Raw genomic sequence first — 17545 nt, 5'->3', positions numbered from 1 at the left:
TTAATTTCACTGCTACAACAACAACAAGAAATAAATGAAATACAAAGAACGCAATGCCGCATCCGAAAACGAATCGGAACTAAAATCGAAGCTTTGAACGGAACCGGAACTGTAACTCAAGCGAGGATTCGCTTTTGAGCGCCACAGCTTGCCCACAAATACATTACATCGTAAAGTAAAATTAACAATCATTAACACCACAATAATATTTCCGAAAAAATAAGATTATAATTTCTATGTTCCTACTAAATGTGATTTTTATTCATTTGATAAAAAATTTAATGCATACATTTTTCATAAAACTTTATACACAAATCCTTTAAACTATACGTTATTTATTAAAAACTTCTAATTTTTCTTGCAGCAAGTGATTGAAATTGTGTAAATAGAACAAAAATACAGCAAAATGGCTTTATTATAATGATTAAAATTTATATTTCTTATTTAAAAATTGTAATTGGTTTGCTACTGAATAAAATATGTAAATACGTATACTATGTATTTGGGTATATGTGCAAGCGATAAGGATTATAAGCGTGTTCGATTACTTTTCTTTACAATACCAATGATGATAAGATCTTTTAATGATTACTGTAATCGTAATTTGAAAGTGCTGAAATTGTGATTACTGCAATGGTAATCGCAATCCTTATCGTCCAACTCTCATGAAAACATGCATGAACTTAAATAAGTAGATATAATTATGTATATAATAGAATATAAAAAAGGTAACTTATTACAATCAGTCAACAATATAATAAAATTAAAAAAAAAGAAAGCTATTGACGCAACGAATTCTTAGAGAATTCTTATTGTGGCTATGGAATTAACAAATCGAATATGTGGCTCAAAAGAAATTTGTTAGCTTTGCTTGAGTTGATTTTTTACGTTTTATTCAATTTTATTGGCAATTAGTATTTAGTTTATGGCTTGTTTTTTTTATATATCTAGTCTATTGCTTAGGATTTTTATGTGAGTGTAGTAAGTAGTTTTTTATTCAAGTGGAACTATTGAAGTAACTGCGAACTATTGTTGTAATAAGTATTTGGTAATTGAGATTTTGTAGCCTTATTCCGTAGATCAATTTAGCTGCATAGGCAGCCTTCTATTATTTAATTTATATGTAGTTAACATTTGTGTACATTTGCTGAGGTGGATTAATCATAATGTTATATTAGACTGGGTCAATTTGTTAACCGATATCGATTTTTCGATTGGATTTGGACTCAGGAAAAAAAGTCGTACTACGCATACCCAGAAAAAAATAATAAAACGAAATTTCATCGATTTTTTATGCATTTTCAAAACTCCAAATCATTTTTTATGTATTTTTTTCGTGTCAATTGGCAAATGCAAAATTAGCAATGCAGGTTTTTGAAAAAAAATTCTTTTATGGAGATTTAGAAGAATATTGGTCGAAAAATCGACTTTTTTTCGCAGGCTCGAAAATTATTTTTTTGGGTAAGCGTAGTGGAACTTTTTTTTCTGAGCCCAAATCCTATCGAAAAATCGATGATGCGATATAGATTAACTTTCGTCGATACAAATCGATCCAACCCAATGTTATATGCTAAACGTATTTTTTGTAAATATGTATGTGATTCAAAGTTAATAAATTTTAAGAATAGTATCTAATTATAATGGTAATAATTAATTCTACGATTGAATTGTTTGGCAGTATAAAATCCTTAGCTACCTTAACTAATGTTAATACTCTACTGAGCACAATGGGTGATTCGATTTCGACGACTGAGCGGATTATTTTTTTTGTTAAATATGACCTTATTCAATAAAATTTTGAAACAGGGCGTTTTTAAAAATACTTTTATCCATGGAATTCTTCAAATAAATTCTGATATAGGACATTTGGCATTGTCATATAGATAGAGATCGATCATGCTAAGTATGTAGACACTACGCGCACAGACTATGTCCTCCAATTGTTATTGTAACGACTTCATTACATTTTTTAAAAGTTAAGTTTTCAACTTAAATACATATATATTTAGAATGATCTTTGGTTGTGCGAGACGAAATTCTCAGGTAATCAATTCATGTTCATGCATTCTTTTCGTTTCCATCATATTTTGGCCTTAAAATTTCTTCAAGAATTATTCAATTATTTTTCATATAAATCAGCATCATCTATTGTGTTTTAAATATCATCAAACACATTTGAAGCACGTTACATTACTTACGGCTTCAAATAAATGTACCGTCATTGTTCTTGTGGCGTTGTACGAAATTCTGAAATCAAGTCAGCGACACGTAAACGAAATATTTCCGTTTTGGTTACTAGCCAATCACGATATTGATGTGGTATAAATTCTATTAATTTATCAGCAATTTCTGGATTTTTAAACATAATCATATAGATAAGTAAAATGTTGATTGCCAATAGCAAAACGAATGTGAAAATAGTTGCAAGTGCTGTGCTAGATTTATTAATGGATTTTTTTGAAGAACCATTTTGATTCTTTCTTGATTTAGATGATTTATTGCTCATATTTATTGGTGCTATATTCACTTCATTATTTAGATCACTATTATTGTTTGCGTTGGACGATTTTTTCGATTTAGATTTGACCTTTTTAGTGGCAGATTTTTTTTGTTTTTGACTCTCGTATGACTTTTCATCGGCATTCGCATCTTCAGTTGGCATGGCAATGGTAGTAAGCGCTTCAAGTTTATACTGATCTTTAGCCTTTTCAGCTTCAGCTTGCATGCGTGCTAAGAATTTTACCTGAAAGTGAATGCAAGAAGTTTGAATAAGAATAACAAAGCGTATTCAGTTTTATGTAAAAATTACAGTATTTTTAGCTGAATCTTGGCATTCCTTTGTGGTTAGACAAAATCCAACTACCTTTGCAAGTGCAGGCGTGAGTGGATTTCCTTTCAAATCTAAATATCGTAGATTAGTTAAATTTCCAAAGCTTAAGGGTAAATGCTCCAATTTATTATCGTATAAATCCAAATGTCGCAAATTTCGTAATAAACCGAAATCTTCGGGCAAATATCGTAATTGATTTTTACTCAAATCGATCCTGATGAGTTTTGTGAGTGTGACGAAACTTTTCTAAATTGAAAATAAAAGAAAATTATCAGTAATGCAGTTAGTTTTGGTTTTTTTGTTAATACTTGTCTAAATCTAAACTTTCTGGCACCCAGACTAACCTAACTTAAAAGTTTAAGCGGCGTTTCTCAGCTTTTAAAATTTATATGCTGGATGAAAATGTTTTTCTTTTTCTAACAAATTTGGCAATTATTGGCGGGATAAAATTTGGTGGAAGATTCGCATCAAACACAGTATCCAACATTTTATCTAACTTTAGAGAATCTTTCTTTAGTCAAGTGTTTATGTGCCCATAGCGAATACAAACTGGGATTGTACTAAGTTGTCCTTCTTTTTCGATAAGGAGTCTCCCTAAAGTTTTGGGATGTTTTAGGTAAGTTGCTGGTCCTTTGTCGGATAAAGATACGGTATGTTTCGAAAATAGCACTTTTAAGGTGGAAACCCGGCCACATTGGAACTATTTTATATGACCACGCTAAACCTTTTAGGACATCCAACCCCTCCTCCATGAAGAAGCCAGATTCTCGCCTGCTGAAAATATCACCAGGTGAGGTGATAGACCTGAACTCCGCCTCCAAGAGGAATAAGGAAACATCTCCGTAAATACCATGATGAGATCCGGCACCTGCACGGCTATATACCGTTTGATACAGATAAGCATAACGAGGCCTGTTTAAACTGCTAGTTTCCTTTGACTCTCGTTAGAGGACTTTGATGACAATTTGAGCTGTGGCACCTATTGAATGGAGCGAATCACTGTTAACACAACAACGGTTCAACTTTTGCAATTGAGCTGGAGAAGTTATAAATTGGGCTGGCATCCCTTTGAAAAGTTACGCTACACAACCCCTTAAATCCTTCGACGTTATCGTTTTCTTTTTCTAACTTCAACGTTATATTCCAAACCGATACCTACACTGACTCCCCAGCGGGTTAGGGGGTCGGAATATACCCGCGGTAGGTATGCCTGTCGTAAGAGGCGACTAAAATACCAGATTCAAGGGGCTATTTAGCGCAACCCTTCAGGTTGCCAGCGTAATATATAGCTTCTCCAAACCCAATTGTCAACCACACCTATCCGCGGCGAATCCTGCTTCACTAACAGACGATGCTCCTCATGGAACTTGGGGGTGGGGAGGGAGGGATGGTCTGAAGGTTTAATGTGGTCATATAAATAGTTCCCGAGTTGGTCGGGCTAGCACCTTAATGGTGCTGTGTTACCGGAGCTTACCGGATCTGTATCTGGCAAATGACCATCACATCGATAACACTCCCCAAAGCCTTCGGGGAGCAACCTTATCGCTACAACAACAGCAACAACAACAACACCTACACTGGTATACATTTTGGAGAACGAAATCTGAAATCTGAAATCAGAATCGATCCAACGAATTTTATTTTTCAGAATGTTTGTACTTATAAGTTTCTTAGCAAATTCTGTATTAACTCTCTTCTTGAAATAGGACATTTACATACAAATTCAGCCTATTGGCAGAGCATTTTATTATTTTTTTTATCCACAACATTGGATTAAAGTTTTTTCCTATTCCAAAAGAAGTATACTTTTCACAGTTCACTCCTTACCGAAATGGAGAGAGAAGATCCCAATCTCTCAACTACCGAGGGATGATATCCTCAATTGCCATACTTAGTGACAGCCAGGCCACCCTCAAGGCTATCTCGGCATTTGAAATAAAATCAGCACTAGTCCTTGAATGCGTGAAAAAGCTGAATCAAATAGGAGCACACAACGAATTACTGTTGGCCTGGGTTCCTGGCCACAGGGGAGTCGAGGGAAACGAGCAGGCGGACAGCCTGGCCAGAGAGGCAGCAACGATACGACCTATTGGTCCTGAGCCGTTCCTGCCAGTAGGCCCGCAGGAAATTAGGGGGCATCTATTAGCAGAAGAAAAGGAAAATAGGGAAGAACAATGGCGTAATATGCCAGGCCTGAGACAATCTAAGCTATTCTTACAGGACACTGTAGACTGAACAGCCACATGCAAAAGCTGGGTATAATATCGAACAACACATGCCGATTTTGTGATCGATCAGCGGAGACGGCGGACCATATCCTCCTGGAGTGTGATGCAATCTCAAGACGTAGAGCTAAGTTTATGGGCTCACCATGGCCAGAAGTTTCTCACATCAAATCCCTCAAGCCAGGTGAACTGCTAGGGTTCATCAGAGATGTCGGCTTGGATGAGGTGTTGTGAAGCAGATGAGGGCACAATAGACCAATGGTCGCAGTGCGATCCTCAATTAATTATCTATCTATCTACCTAAATGGAAAGTAAATTTATTTACTCAAAAGTAAAATGACATCAACTTACACCCAATGAAGTAATGCAATTGCTCGATAGATCCAACACAGTTACACGCTTGAAGGAAGCCTGGAAATAAAATAAGAAAGTTACTACTTTTTCCATACAAAAGAAGTGCTATGCTATGTATTCATACTCAATTTGCAAATCGCTACGTAACTAATAAGGGCCACAAAAAAACATACACAAGCAAAAGTTGTTGATGTGCCAATATAAAAACACATTCACATTGAAAACACCCTTAAGGTTGAATGGAACGCCGGGTTTAATGCATTTAGGTGTAAAACGAGGGTGAGTCTCACCACAACAATTCGTTTTGTATCCAGACATCAGTGCATTGTGAAAGTGCAAGGCGGTTTGATAAGGTGTGGGGGTGAGATATGAAAGTGAAATTCACGCGTATATCACACATTTGTTGGGATATCGATTCGACACAATCACATATGCAAATTTTCGCGTTTTAATAATTCTTTATAGGCCTAATACAACTTACAAAACATAATGATGGCTACATTTTTGAAAATATATACTTACTATTTCTCGTACCGGCACCTCATTTACTCCACTCAAGCTCAAGTCACAAATATTATCGTCCACCCGCTCCTTAACATTTACTTTCACTTTCTCGATTTTCGGCATTTTCTCTCAGGCTAAATTTCACAACTTTAATTGGTTTTATGACGTTCAAAGCAACATTATACCTACCCGAGTGCTGCATATATTTTTAAAATTTCTATTATAAACACGTCTTATAATTTTTATCAGCAAATCCAAATTTTCGACGTCTATAATTCTTCTCTTGCCGCTCCTTATGAAGTTAAAGGTCAAGGATTTTTATTGTTTATCTCCACAACTGTGGCGGAACCATGCATGGTGGCAGCATGATGATATACCTGCAAACCATGGTTCAACTATATACAGGTTGGCTCATCTGTAAAGCAACAAAATATTTCTGTTCAAATTGTCAAAATCTGTGTATTGGTGTTGGTGCGAATGGTATGGAATGGAAACATAAAACTTAGCAGTTTTTGTATGTGTAAGTAAAATGATGCCAATGTGTTGGTTTGATTTTGAGTTTGCCATCTCCTTTTGACAATCGCTTCGACCATGCAATGACATAAATAAAATCAGCTGATGAGATGAGCCAACCTGTACATAATTGAACCATGCCTGCAAACATAAATAAAAGATCCATGTACTTTGTTTTTGTAAATCGATGGACTAATGGCCAAATTGTATTGCGCCGGAAGTTGATGTATCAAATCGAATTTAAAAAAAAGCAAATCAGCTGTCACCGTGCTGCCTCCTTGTATAGTTCCGCCATAACTGCAACGTCTTAATAGAGTTGCCTGATCTTGATAAATTTTTGACAGCTGCCAAGGTAACCAGATATTGAAGAAAAAAATTATGGACCCATTTTGAAACTTTGTCGATAATATAGTGCCGCAATGAGTTTTCGGGCTGCAGTTGTTGCGACAGTGTTACCGTTTATGTCAAAGCATCACGTTATTCTGCAAAGTTTTAGCAGCTGTAGCAACATCGCGCGTTTGTTTAATGAAATGTTAACCAACCATTTATCATCACTGACAAATAAAACGAAACAAAAGTTTTCACTGCGCTAACGCAGCACATTATCAGACCCCCGCGGGTTACAATATATTCACGGCAGGTATGCCTGTGTTGTTGTTGTTGTAGCGATAAGGTTGCTCCCGAAAGCTTTGGGGAGGGTTATCGATGTGTTGGTCCTTTGCCGGATACAGATCCGGTACGCTCCGGTAGCAGCACCATTAAGGTGCTAGCCCGACCATCTCGGGAACGATTTATATGACCACGTTAAACCTTCAGGGGCCATCCTTCCCTCCCCACCCCCAACTTCCATGAGGATCTTGGGGTCGCCAGAGCCTCGTCTGTTAGTGAGTTGGTTAAGGGGTTACCCACGTAATTTATAGTTTCTCCAACCCAATTGTCAACCTCATCTACCCGCGACAAACCCTGTTTCTTTAACAGCCGAGGCGCTGACCGTGGGAGGGTGGCATGGCACAGAAGTTTCATGTGGTTGTTGTAGCAATAAGGTTACTCCCCGAAGGCTTTGGTGAGTGTTATCGATGTGATGGTCCTTTGCCGGAAACAGATCCGACAGGCTCCGCTAACAGCACCATTAAGGTACTAGCCCGACATTCGCGGGAACGATTTAGATTAGATTATTTATTTATTACGGCCAGAAGCCTAATTCGTAAATTTGAAAACATTACAGTTTTTTATCTTATAGCTAAGGTTTTACAATATTCATATAATTGTTTTAAATACTGTTATTTGGTTGCAACTTTTTATATCCATAGGCAGATCATTGTAGCTTTTCAGACCCTTGTAGAAAATGTTCTGTTGATCAATTTCAGTTCTAAAAAACGGCAATTTGAAATTACGTTTGCTCCTCGTATTTATGTTGTGAGTCTGCTCAAGTAATGCTATATTTTTATTTAAATACTCAGGTACATTTCCATGTTTGATATTAAATATGAATTTCATGGAGTGGAAAAAAATCTTTTGTTTCACACTTAACCAGTCTAAAGTCTTCAACATGTCAGCCGTTCGTGTATCTCTAGGTTTCTGAAGAATAAATCTCATGCATCTATTTTGAAGCTTGTCTACTTCTTTATCCGATATTATGAATAGAATGGACGGGCAGTACACGAAGTGCCACATTAAACCTTCAGGCAATCTCTCCCTCCCCCAAGTTCCATGAGGAGCTTGGGGTCGCCAGAGCCTCAACTGAAACGGGATTCGCTGCTCGAAGGTGAGGTTAAATTGGGTTGGAGAAGCTATATATTGCGCTACACCACCCCTTGAATCCCATTTTCATGTGGCCATACAAGTCTCTTAAAGGTGTTAGCGAACTACGCCAAGAAACACGGTGCGACATCGCATACATTACCCTGGTGGGTTCGCCAATGGGGTGGTATCAAAATTAAATGCAAAATCCCTTTCTACAAAAAACTGTCGTCATTGCACATTACAACAACCACATGAAAATTGCCAGCTTCAACTGCAAATATCTCCAGACAGTTAACATTTTTCTTTCCGCCATCGGTTTATTGTTGTCAAAGTCAATACGCGTCTTTTGACACCTATCCCAATATTTTCAGACGCGTATTAGCAATTGACCCTGTTCTAGACTTTTACCGAAAATTTGCGGCAAAACATTTAGCAGTATTCAATACAAAACTAACGTGTACCTTTTTCCAAGTACTTTATCAACCAACTGAACTTAAATGATACTTTTTAGAAGCTCGATCAAAGCGCACTTTTATAGTAAGCCAGAAAATTTATGACCATTGCTTGGTGCCCAAATAAACGGTCGAACAGGTTTCATATTTATACTTTTTATTTAACGTTATACTACACACTTGCGTAGTCTTTAGTAAAAAATTGGTTTAATCTTCTTCTTCTTCAGCAGCTGCCCCACTGCCTCCTTGGTTCTTCTTCATGTTCTTCCTCTTCACGCGACCTGGACGACCCCCACCGAAGGGCGATTTCAATGAGAAATCAATGTGCTTTTGTGAATCCAAACGCACCACAAATGATGGAATGTTCACCACTTGTCTTCGAACGCTATTTGTAAAGAAATAAAAGAAAATAAATAAATCACTTAAAGACAGATCATTTTAAGCAAGTTAAGTATGCATACATAAAAGCCAGAAATGCATATCGTTCAGTTGTATTACTTACGCTTTGTTAGTTTGCTACTAATTTCGTTATATATAAAGCGAACTAAATTAAAGACGTTGGAAGCCGGTACAGACAAGCTGTTCGACTCCCAAGTGGTCTTACTGAACATTTCTTTTTTAATTGTCTGATTCCAACGACGCACTTGTGTGCATTTTCGCAGATATTTACCGAATATGTCTTTGACGGATCAATACACGCGCATGATGGATGGATTTAGCCAATCCCAATTTGAAAACCTGTGTTTGTAGGCGACGTTCCAAGAAATCCTCAATTTTAAGACCCAACACATAATCGAGCTTCATGCGCGATTCATCCAGCACGCCAATACGTACCAAACGACGTAACAAGGCATTACCTGTGAATATAGAAATAATGTAAATTATACTGATTCTATAGGAAACGACCAAGCTTTTGTGCAAAGCAATATTCAGCTAACAATAAATCTTCAAAGTTTTTCAGACAAGAGGTGTCAGAAATATGTATAGTAAATCATCAAATTGTATATTAAATGGAATTTACTTTTATTTACTACTGCCATTACCTTGGAACAATCTCTTTTCATCTTTCTCTTCAAGAGTCAACAATTCACGTGCAGCTTTACGAATTTTGGCCAAAACGTATTTGACACGCCACACTTCGCGCTTGTTGCGCAAACCATATTCACCTATAACTTTTAATTCCTGATCCAAACGTGCTTTTTCATAGGGGCGACGTGGTGTCACATAAGTCTTCGAGAAGACAGACGGTATGCGTCCGTTGACCATTTTTCAGCTCTTTAACAGAGTGCTAGAATATGGAGAAAATGCGGTTAGCAGAAATCGTAAAATATCTAGACCATCTTCTTGAATTAATAAAAATGTTGGTAGTGGACATAAGCGCGCACTATTTATATAGATATAAGATGAGTATTTCACACAACAAAACTGTAAATTAATTATTTCACCGCTTAAAATTTGAGTGAAAATTTTTACGTACATTTGGTTTAATGATGGGAAAATGAAAGAAAGATGAATTCGGCCGATTTGACGTTTATATCAGATTGACATTTCAAAATGTGGGCTGTGGAATGTTAAAGTGATGGTATGGAAACTACACAGGGTTGCATTTCTTAATGCTGATATACAACTTTTTGAATAAAAGGTGGCCAAATAAACTTCGCATTCATTCAAGATCGGCGCACATTAGTTTTTTGCGCTGTTTTGGCGTTTTGGTCACTTTAAAATATTGCACCTTGAAAGTTTTCCCACTACAGTTAACTCAAAAAAATGAAACTTTGATTGTCTTTAAGCTTGCATCAATCGAAAGGAATTTACTGTAGTGAGTTGTTAGTACGACCTTTTTTTATCTCAATAGCAAACGGCAAGAACTGAAAATTATATTCTGTCAAATATTTATATTCTAAGGTACTTTGCCACCGATTAAGGCCCTGTGCCAAATTCTTTAAAAATTTTTTTTTGACAGACCAAAGAAAAATTTGGGGCATGTTAATGTGTATTCAGACATAAATTTTTTCGCATAATAAAACGAAGATACAAAAATAAAAAATGTAAAAAACAAGCGTACGTAAAAAATTAAGTGCAATAACTCTATGGCACTACTTTATTTTTTCTTTTTTGTATGTATTTTTTCTTCAACTTTTTGCCGCCCTCCCGCTTGATACGGTTTCAGTATTGTAATTCATTGAAAACAACCGAGCCAGTTTGTTTTCCGATAGCTATTCTTGCCCATCGGCCGTTTATCTTTATTTTTTCAGACAAATGAAAATTGTAGTTTTATTTTGAAAATTTTGTGGACCAATATGTAAAGAAAATCAACGCGCCTGTGAAATAAATGAACCAAAACAAGTAAGGAAGGTTAAGTTCGGGTGTAACCGAACATTACATACTCAGTTGAGAGCTATGGTGACAACATAAGGGAAAATAACCATGTAGGAAAATGAACCGAGGAAACCCTGGAGTGTGTATCAAATGAAAGGCATTAAAGAGTATTTTATGAGGGAGTGGGCCATAGTTCTATAGGTGGACGCCATTTAGGGATATAGCCAATAAGGTGGATCAGGGTTGGCTCTAGAATGCGTTTGTACGTTATGGGTATCAAATGAAAGGTGTTAATGAGTATTTTAAAAGGGAGTAATCCTTAGTTCCATAGGTGGACGCCGTTTCGAGATATAGCCACAAAGGTGGACCAGGGGTGACCCTAGAATTAGTTTGTACAATATGGGCATCAAACGAATGGTGTTAATGAGTATTTTAAAAGGGAGTGGGCCTTAGTTCTATAGGTGGACGCCGTTTCGAAATATCGCCATAAAGGTGGACCAGTGGTGACTCTAGAATGTGTTAGTACGATATGGGTATCAAATTAAAGGTATTAATGAGGGTTTTAAAAGGGAGTGGTGGTTGTTGTATAGGTGGTCGTATTTTCGAGATATCGCCATAAAGGTGGACCAGGGGTGACCCTAGAATTTGTTTGTACAATATGGGTATCAAAAGAAAGGTGTTAATGAGTATTTTAAAAGTGAGTAATCCTTAGTTCCATAGGTGGACGCCGTTTCGAGATATCGCCATAAAGGTGGACCAGGGGTGACCCTAGAATTTGTTTGTACAATATGGGTATCAAAAGAAAGGTGTTAATGAGTATTTTAAAAGTGAGTAATCCTTAGTTCCATAGGTGGACGCCGTTTCGAGATATCGCCATAAAGGTGGACCAGGGGTGACCCTAGAATTTGTTTGTACAATATGGGCATCAAACGAAAGGTGTTAATGAGTATTTTAAAAGGGAGTGGGCATTAGTTCTATAGGTGAACGCTTTTTCGAAATATCGCCATAAAGGTGGACCAGGGCTGACTCTAGAATTTGTTTGTACAATATGGGTATCAAATTAAAGGTATTAATGAGGGTTTTAAAAGCGAGTGGTGGTTGTTGTATAGGTGGTCGTATTTTCGAGATATCGCCATAAAGGTGGACCAGGGGTGACCCTAGAATTTGTTTGTACAATATGGGCATTAAACGAAAGATGTTAATGAGTATTTTAAAAGGGAGTGGGCCTTAGTTCTCTAGGTGGACGCCGTTTCGAAATATCGCCATAAAGGTGGACCAGGGGTGACTCTAGAATTTGTTTGTACAACATGGGTATCAAATTAAAGGTATTAATGAGGGTTTTAAAAGCGAGTGGTGGTTGTATAGGTGGTCGTATTTTCGAGATATCGCCATAAAGGTGGACCAGGGGTGACCCTAGAATTTGTTTGTACAATATGGGTATCAAAAGAAAGGTGTTAATGAGTATTTTAAAAGTGAGTAATCCTTAGTTCCATAGGTGGACGCCGTTTCGAGATATCGCCATAAAGGTGGACCAGGGGTGACCCTAGAATTTGTTTGTACAATATGGGTATCAAAAGAAAGGTGTTAATGAGTATTTTAAAAGTGAGTAATCCTTAGTTCCATAGGTGGACGCCGTTTCGAGATATCGCCATAAAGGTGGACCAGGGGTGACCCTAGAATTTGTTTGTACAATATGGGCATCAAACGAAAGGTGTTAATGAGTATTTTAAAAGGGAGTGGGCATTAGTTCTATAGGTGAACGCTTTTTCGAAATATCGCCATAAAGGTGGACCAGGGCTGACTCTAGAATTTGTTTGTACAATATGGGTATCAAATTAAAGGTATTAATGAGGGTTTTAAAAGGGAGTGGTGGTTGTTGTATAGGTGGTCGTATTTTCGAGATATCGCCATAAAGGTGGCCAGGGGTGACTCTAGAATTCGTTTGTGCAATATGGGTATCAAACGAAAGGAGTTAATGAGTCTTTTAAAAGGGAGTGGGGCTTAGTTCTATAGGTGGACGCCTTTTCGAGGTATCGCCATAAAGGTGGACCAGGGGGACTCTAGACTTTGTTTGTACGATATGGGTATCAAATGAAAGGTGCTAATGAGTATTTTTAAAAGGGAGTGGGCCTTCGTTCTATAGGTGTTCGCCTTTTCGAGATATCGCCATAAAGGTGGACCAGGGGTGACTTTAGAATATGTTTGTACGATATGTGTATCAAATGAAAGGTGTCAATGAGTATTTTAAAAGGGCGTGGGGCTTAGTTCTATAGGTGGACGCCTTTTCGAGATATCGCCATAAAGGTGGACCAGGGGTGACTCTAGAATTAGTTTGTACGATATGGGTATCAAATTAAATGTATTAATGAGAGTTTTAAAAGGGAGTGGTGTGAAGGCGTTTTCCAGATATCGACCAAAATGTGGACCAGGGTGACCCAGAACATCATCTGTTGGATACCGCTAATTTATTTATATATGTAATACCTGCCAAGATTTTAAGGGTTTTTTATTTCGCCCTGCAGAACTTTTTCATTTTCTTCTACTTAATATGGTAGGTGTCACAACCATTTTATAAAGTTTTTTCAAAAGTTATATTTCGCGTCAATAAAACAATCCAATTACATTACCATATTTCATCCCTTTTTTCGTATTTGGCATAGAATTATGGCGTTTTTTTCATTTTTCGTAATTTTCGATATCGAAAAAGTGGGCGTGGTCATAGTCGGATTTCGTTCATTTTTCATACCAAGATAAAGTGCGTTCAAGTAAGCACGTGAACTAAGTTCATTAAAGATATGTCGATTTTTGCTCAAGTTATGGTGTTAACGGCCAAGCGGAAGGACAGACGGACGTCTGTGTATAAAAACTGGGCGTGGCATCAACCGATTTCGCCCATTTTCACAGAAAAGAGTTAACGTCATAAAGTCTATGCCCCTACCAAATTTCAAAAGGATTGGTTAATTTTTGTTCGACTTATGGCGTTAAAAGTATCCTAGACAAATTAAATGAAAAAGGGCGGAGCCACGCCCATTTTGAAATTTTCTTTTATGTTTGTATTTTGTTGCACCATATCATTACTGGAGTTGAATGTTGACATAATTTACTTATATACTGTAAAGATATTAAATTTTTTGTTAAAATTTTACTTTAAAAAAAATTTTTTTTTTAAAGTGGGCGTGGTCCTTCTCCGATTTTGCTAATTTTTATTAAGCGTACATATAGTAATAGGAGTAACGTTCCTTTCATCATGATATCTTTAACGATTGCCAAATTACGGCTTGCAAAATTTTTAAATTACCTTCTTTTAAAAGTGGGCGGTGCCATGCCCATTGTCCAAAATTTTATTAATTTTCTATTCTGCGTCATAAGTTCAACTCATCTACCAAGTTTCGTCGCATTAGCTGTCTTTTATAATGAATTATCGCACTTTTTCGGTTTTTCGAAATTTTCGATATCGAAAAAGTGGGCGTGGTTATAATCCGATATCGTTAATTTTAAATAGCGATCTGAGATGAGTACTCAGGAACCTACATACCAAATTTCATCAAGATACCTCAAAATTTACTCAAGTTATCGTGTTAACGGACGGACGGACGGACATGGCTCAATAAAATTTTTTTTCGATCCTGATTATTTTGATATATGGAAGTCTATATCTATCTCGATTCCTTTATATATGTACAACCAACCGTTATCCAATCAAACTTAATATACTCTGTGAGCTCTGCTCAACTGAGTATAAAAATGTGCAAAAATCTATCCGCTGTTTTTTTTATTGGAAAAAATTTGGTGGAAAATAAATGAAAAAAGTCAACAATAACGTGCAAACTTATTTCTTTTATGAGCAATATTGCCCCTCTTGCTCTGGTTAGAAATTGTTTCTGTAATTTGACTTTCCGGCAAAGTTTCGTCAGTATTTCAAGCTTGGAATCCAAGGAAAATAAAGTAGTGTCATAAAAATATAAGAAATATATAGCCTTTCCAGGTCCTTCCCCGGTCAAAATTTCACATTTTATTTGCTTTGGTCCCAAAAAAAAAAAAAATTGAGCATCTCATTTTCAATGAGTGAAAGTTACTTAGTTTACTCACAAAACAGGAAAAATTTTCAAATGACCTCATATGCATATAACTTGTATGAGAGTAACCGAACTTTAATTTACTGCGTGAAAAGCTAATGGCCGAGCTAAAATGAAGTTTTTCATATGGATGCGTTCAAGGTAATCTTATGCATGCCAGTAACATCGCCACAATCCCACAAGATGTTGCGTTTGTATATATAAAGAAACATCAGATTTTGCAATTAAAGTTTTTTCTCCTTGCCCATTTAAATACAATTTAGCGAAGCACTGTTATTAACACTCTCAATAAACAAGAAAAATACTTTTGTCTCTTATTCATTTGTTAAAATGCAGGTTTCAATTGGTAAAAATGTTAGAAAAGTACCAACAAGTGGTAAAAATAATTTCACTTTCAAAGTGTTAAAGCACACTTAGCCAAAGTAAATTTCGAATTCTTCTTATGCTTTGCTTACAACAAAAGTTTGAATTTGGCTACTTTTTCATGTCAGATGGTGCAATTGTCGCTCAATCTGCCGTTCTCTATAAAAATACTTCAAATCTACAACTTACAAATAATGACTTACAATTTTCGTGACATATTACGCTTCATTTCATGAAAGGTATAAAACGTCCAGGAATCACCCTAAAAACAAAGTGGTTCTAATTCGTGAGCGTCTACTGTAATGTCAACCAAACGGCTCAAGCCCGTTTTGTCGTATAGATGCGTTTAACACAAGCTTATGCATTCCAGTAACATCGTCACAATCAACCAAGATGTTGTGCTTATAAATATGAAGCAACTTCAGACTTGGAATTGATTTCACCTTGCCTATTCACATACAACATTTCGCGAAGCACTGTTATATCAACATTCTCCCTATACAACAAAACTACTTGCTAACGTATTTTGTGTCATATTTATTTGTTATATTGCAGTTTAAATTGCGTAAAATGTTAGAAAAGTTGCAAAGAAGTAGGAAAAATAATTTCACTTGCAAAGTGTGAAAGCACCCTTAGCCAAAGCAAATGTCAAATTCTTCTTCTTATGGGTTGCTTGCAACAAAAGTTGTAAGTTGGCTACTTTTCATGTCAGATGATGCCAGTGTCGCTTGATCTACTGTTCTCTACAAAAATACGTGCAATCTACTCATAATGCATAATATTCAGTTAAACGCAGCTATATTGCTTGCTGGCAACAGCACAAAAATGGCTGGTAACCATAGCAACGGGTGGTTGTGTGCGTATCGGGTGATTGACGCTTGCCGGCCATCACACAAGCAGAAAGCATCAAGCGCCATTTGTATTGAAAATTCGTAGCGTGCGGACGTAAACATTAGAGCTGGATTTCGATTCGATTCTTAGTCGATCTTTTTTTTAGAAATGTAGAATCGATTTTTTTTTTAAATCGTTCGATTCTTTAGGCATCGAAGTTTTCATCACTATCTACTTTACGGATGCTTGAGGAAATACATATTCTGTAATTTTTTTTATAATGTTACGGTTTGCTGCTACGGTCTACGGCTACGATCCACTTGGGAGCGTGTTCACGCGAACACACCTAGTGATGTGGCGAAAGTTGCGATAAAAAGTATCGAAAAAGAAGGAAAAAGACAGACCGGCCATCACTAGAAAAAGATTGAAAAAGAGTTTCCGGGAAGATAAGTAAGTGAAAGGGCGTACAATTTTGGTGATCGAAAAACATCCTCGCCGGCTGTGCACCTACACACGAAATTGTCGAGAAACGAGGAAAGAGTTAATAGCGCAAAGCACCGAAACCGTTCTTTCCAACAAATCTCGTTTCTACGCGGCTATTTTGGGTGATAACAAACTCTGCGCAGGTTATGTTGTGTGGACACAAGGTCCAGTTGAAGTAGGTCGGCGTCCGCAGTCACACTTAGCGAGATAGACCTCTTCCTCTACGTTTACTAAGAACACTACCACCTGCGGAAAAGCGTCCGACACCACCTCCGCCTCCAGGGCCAGCAGTACGCCGCCGCGTAATACAATTGACGTCAAAGAGCCAAGTCATCCGGCTCCTACAGGGTAGCGCGGAGCTTTATCGCCAGCCGGTTCACTCGGTTACCTTGACCCAAAGCGCCCACCACCACCAACGGCGCCTACTATTATCACGGGCATCACCATCAGTAGTATCTCCCCCAACCCATCCATTAGCTCCAACCACGAGCGCAACAACCACCAGACGTACCGCCACCGCCAGCTGCAACGCGCACAGCGGGGCCGCGAACATAGGCCTGCGGCCACTAATGTTAACACCTGCAACAGGCGGTACCACCGACAGCAATACTAGCCGCATCTTCATCAGCTACGTCCATACCGGCTATAACAATACTAGCGTAATCCTATCAGCTACGACTATAACAGCTACAGCAATACTAGCCGCATCTTCATCAGCTACGTCCATACCGGCTATGACAATACTAGCGTAATCCTATCAGCTACGACTATAACGGCTACAGCAATACTAGCCGCATCTTCATCAGCTACGTCCATACCGGCTATAACGATACTAGCGTGATCCTATCAGCT

At 37.4% G+C, this 17545-nt stretch overlaps 2 protein-coding genes across 3 annotated transcripts; both read right to left on the bottom strand.

The window, feature by feature from the left end:
- Positions 1 to 261: 261 nt before the first annotated feature.
- On the bottom strand, positions 262 to 6290 carry LOC137252881 (leucine-rich repeat-containing protein 59). 2 transcript variants are annotated; one of them, XM_067789005.1, is made up of 5 exons: positions 6103 to 6290; positions 5932 to 6047; positions 5407 to 5466; positions 2810 to 3076; positions 263 to 2743 (listed from the first exon to the last, which is right to left on the bottom strand). In XM_067789005.1, the coding sequence occupies exons 2-5, from the start codon at positions 6034 to 6036 to the stop codon at positions 2219 to 2221; spliced, it is 957 nt and encodes a 318-aa protein (XP_067645106.1). In that variant the 5' UTR covers positions 6037 to 6047; positions 6103 to 6290; the 3' UTR covers positions 263 to 2218. The 2 variants fall into 2 exon arrangements, with proteins under 2 accessions (XP_067645107.1, XP_067645106.1); XM_067789006.1 differs by lacking the exon at positions 6103 to 6290 and having other exon boundaries at positions 262 to 2743; positions 5932 to 6096.
- Positions 6291 to 8761: 2471 nt separating this feature from the next.
- On the bottom strand, positions 8762 to 10180 carry RpS9 (ribosomal protein S9). The gene is made up of 4 exons (XM_067757319.1): positions 10099 to 10180; positions 9665 to 9909; positions 9292 to 9478; positions 8762 to 9006 (listed from the first exon to the last, which is right to left on the bottom strand). Exons 2-4 carry the CDS (start codon positions 9885 to 9887, stop codon positions 8829 to 8831), a joined length of 588 nt encoding a protein of 195 aa, XP_067613420.1. The 5' UTR covers positions 9888 to 9909; positions 10099 to 10180; the 3' UTR covers positions 8762 to 8828.
- Between the last annotated feature and the right edge of the window lie 7365 nt (positions 10181 to 17545).

The sequence above is a fragment of the Eurosta solidaginis genome, chromosome 5 (assembly GCF_040869045.1).
Source record: "Eurosta solidaginis isolate ZX-2024a chromosome 5, ASM4086904v1, whole genome shotgun sequence".
Taxonomy (NCBI): Eukaryota; Metazoa; Arthropoda; class Insecta; order Diptera; family Tephritidae; genus Eurosta; species Eurosta solidaginis.
The sequence above is the reverse complement of the archived record's forward strand: the minus strand, read 5'-3'. Positions and strand labels throughout refer to the sequence as shown.

Excerpts from the sequence above, each read along its gene's own strand:
- LOC137252881 (XM_067789005.1), bottom strand. The coding sequence starts at position 6,036 with ATGCCGAAAATCGAGAAAGTGAAAGTAAATGTTAAGGAGCGGGTGGAC. Across the intron at positions 5,467-5,931 it reads AGGTGCCGGTACGAGAAATA|GCTTCCTTCAAGCGTGTAAC; the intron begins GTAAGTATATAT and ends TTTTATTTCCAG. Across the intron at positions 2,744-2,809 it reads AAGATTCAGCTAAAAATACT|GTAAAATTCTTAGCACGCAT; the intron begins GTAATTTTTACA and ends ATTCACTTTCAG.
- RpS9 (XM_067757319.1), bottom strand. The coding sequence starts at position 9,887 with ATGGTCAACGGACGCATACCGTCTGTCTTCTCGAAGACTTATGTGACA. Across the intron at positions 9,479-9,664 it reads TGAAAAGAGATTGTTCCAAG|GTAATGCCTTGTTACGTCGT; the intron begins GTAATGGCAGTA and ends CTATATTCACAG. Across the intron at positions 9,007-9,291 it reads ATCCGTCAAAGACATATTCG|CGTTCGAAGACAAGTGGTGA; the intron begins GTAAATATCTGC and ends CTTTACAAATAG.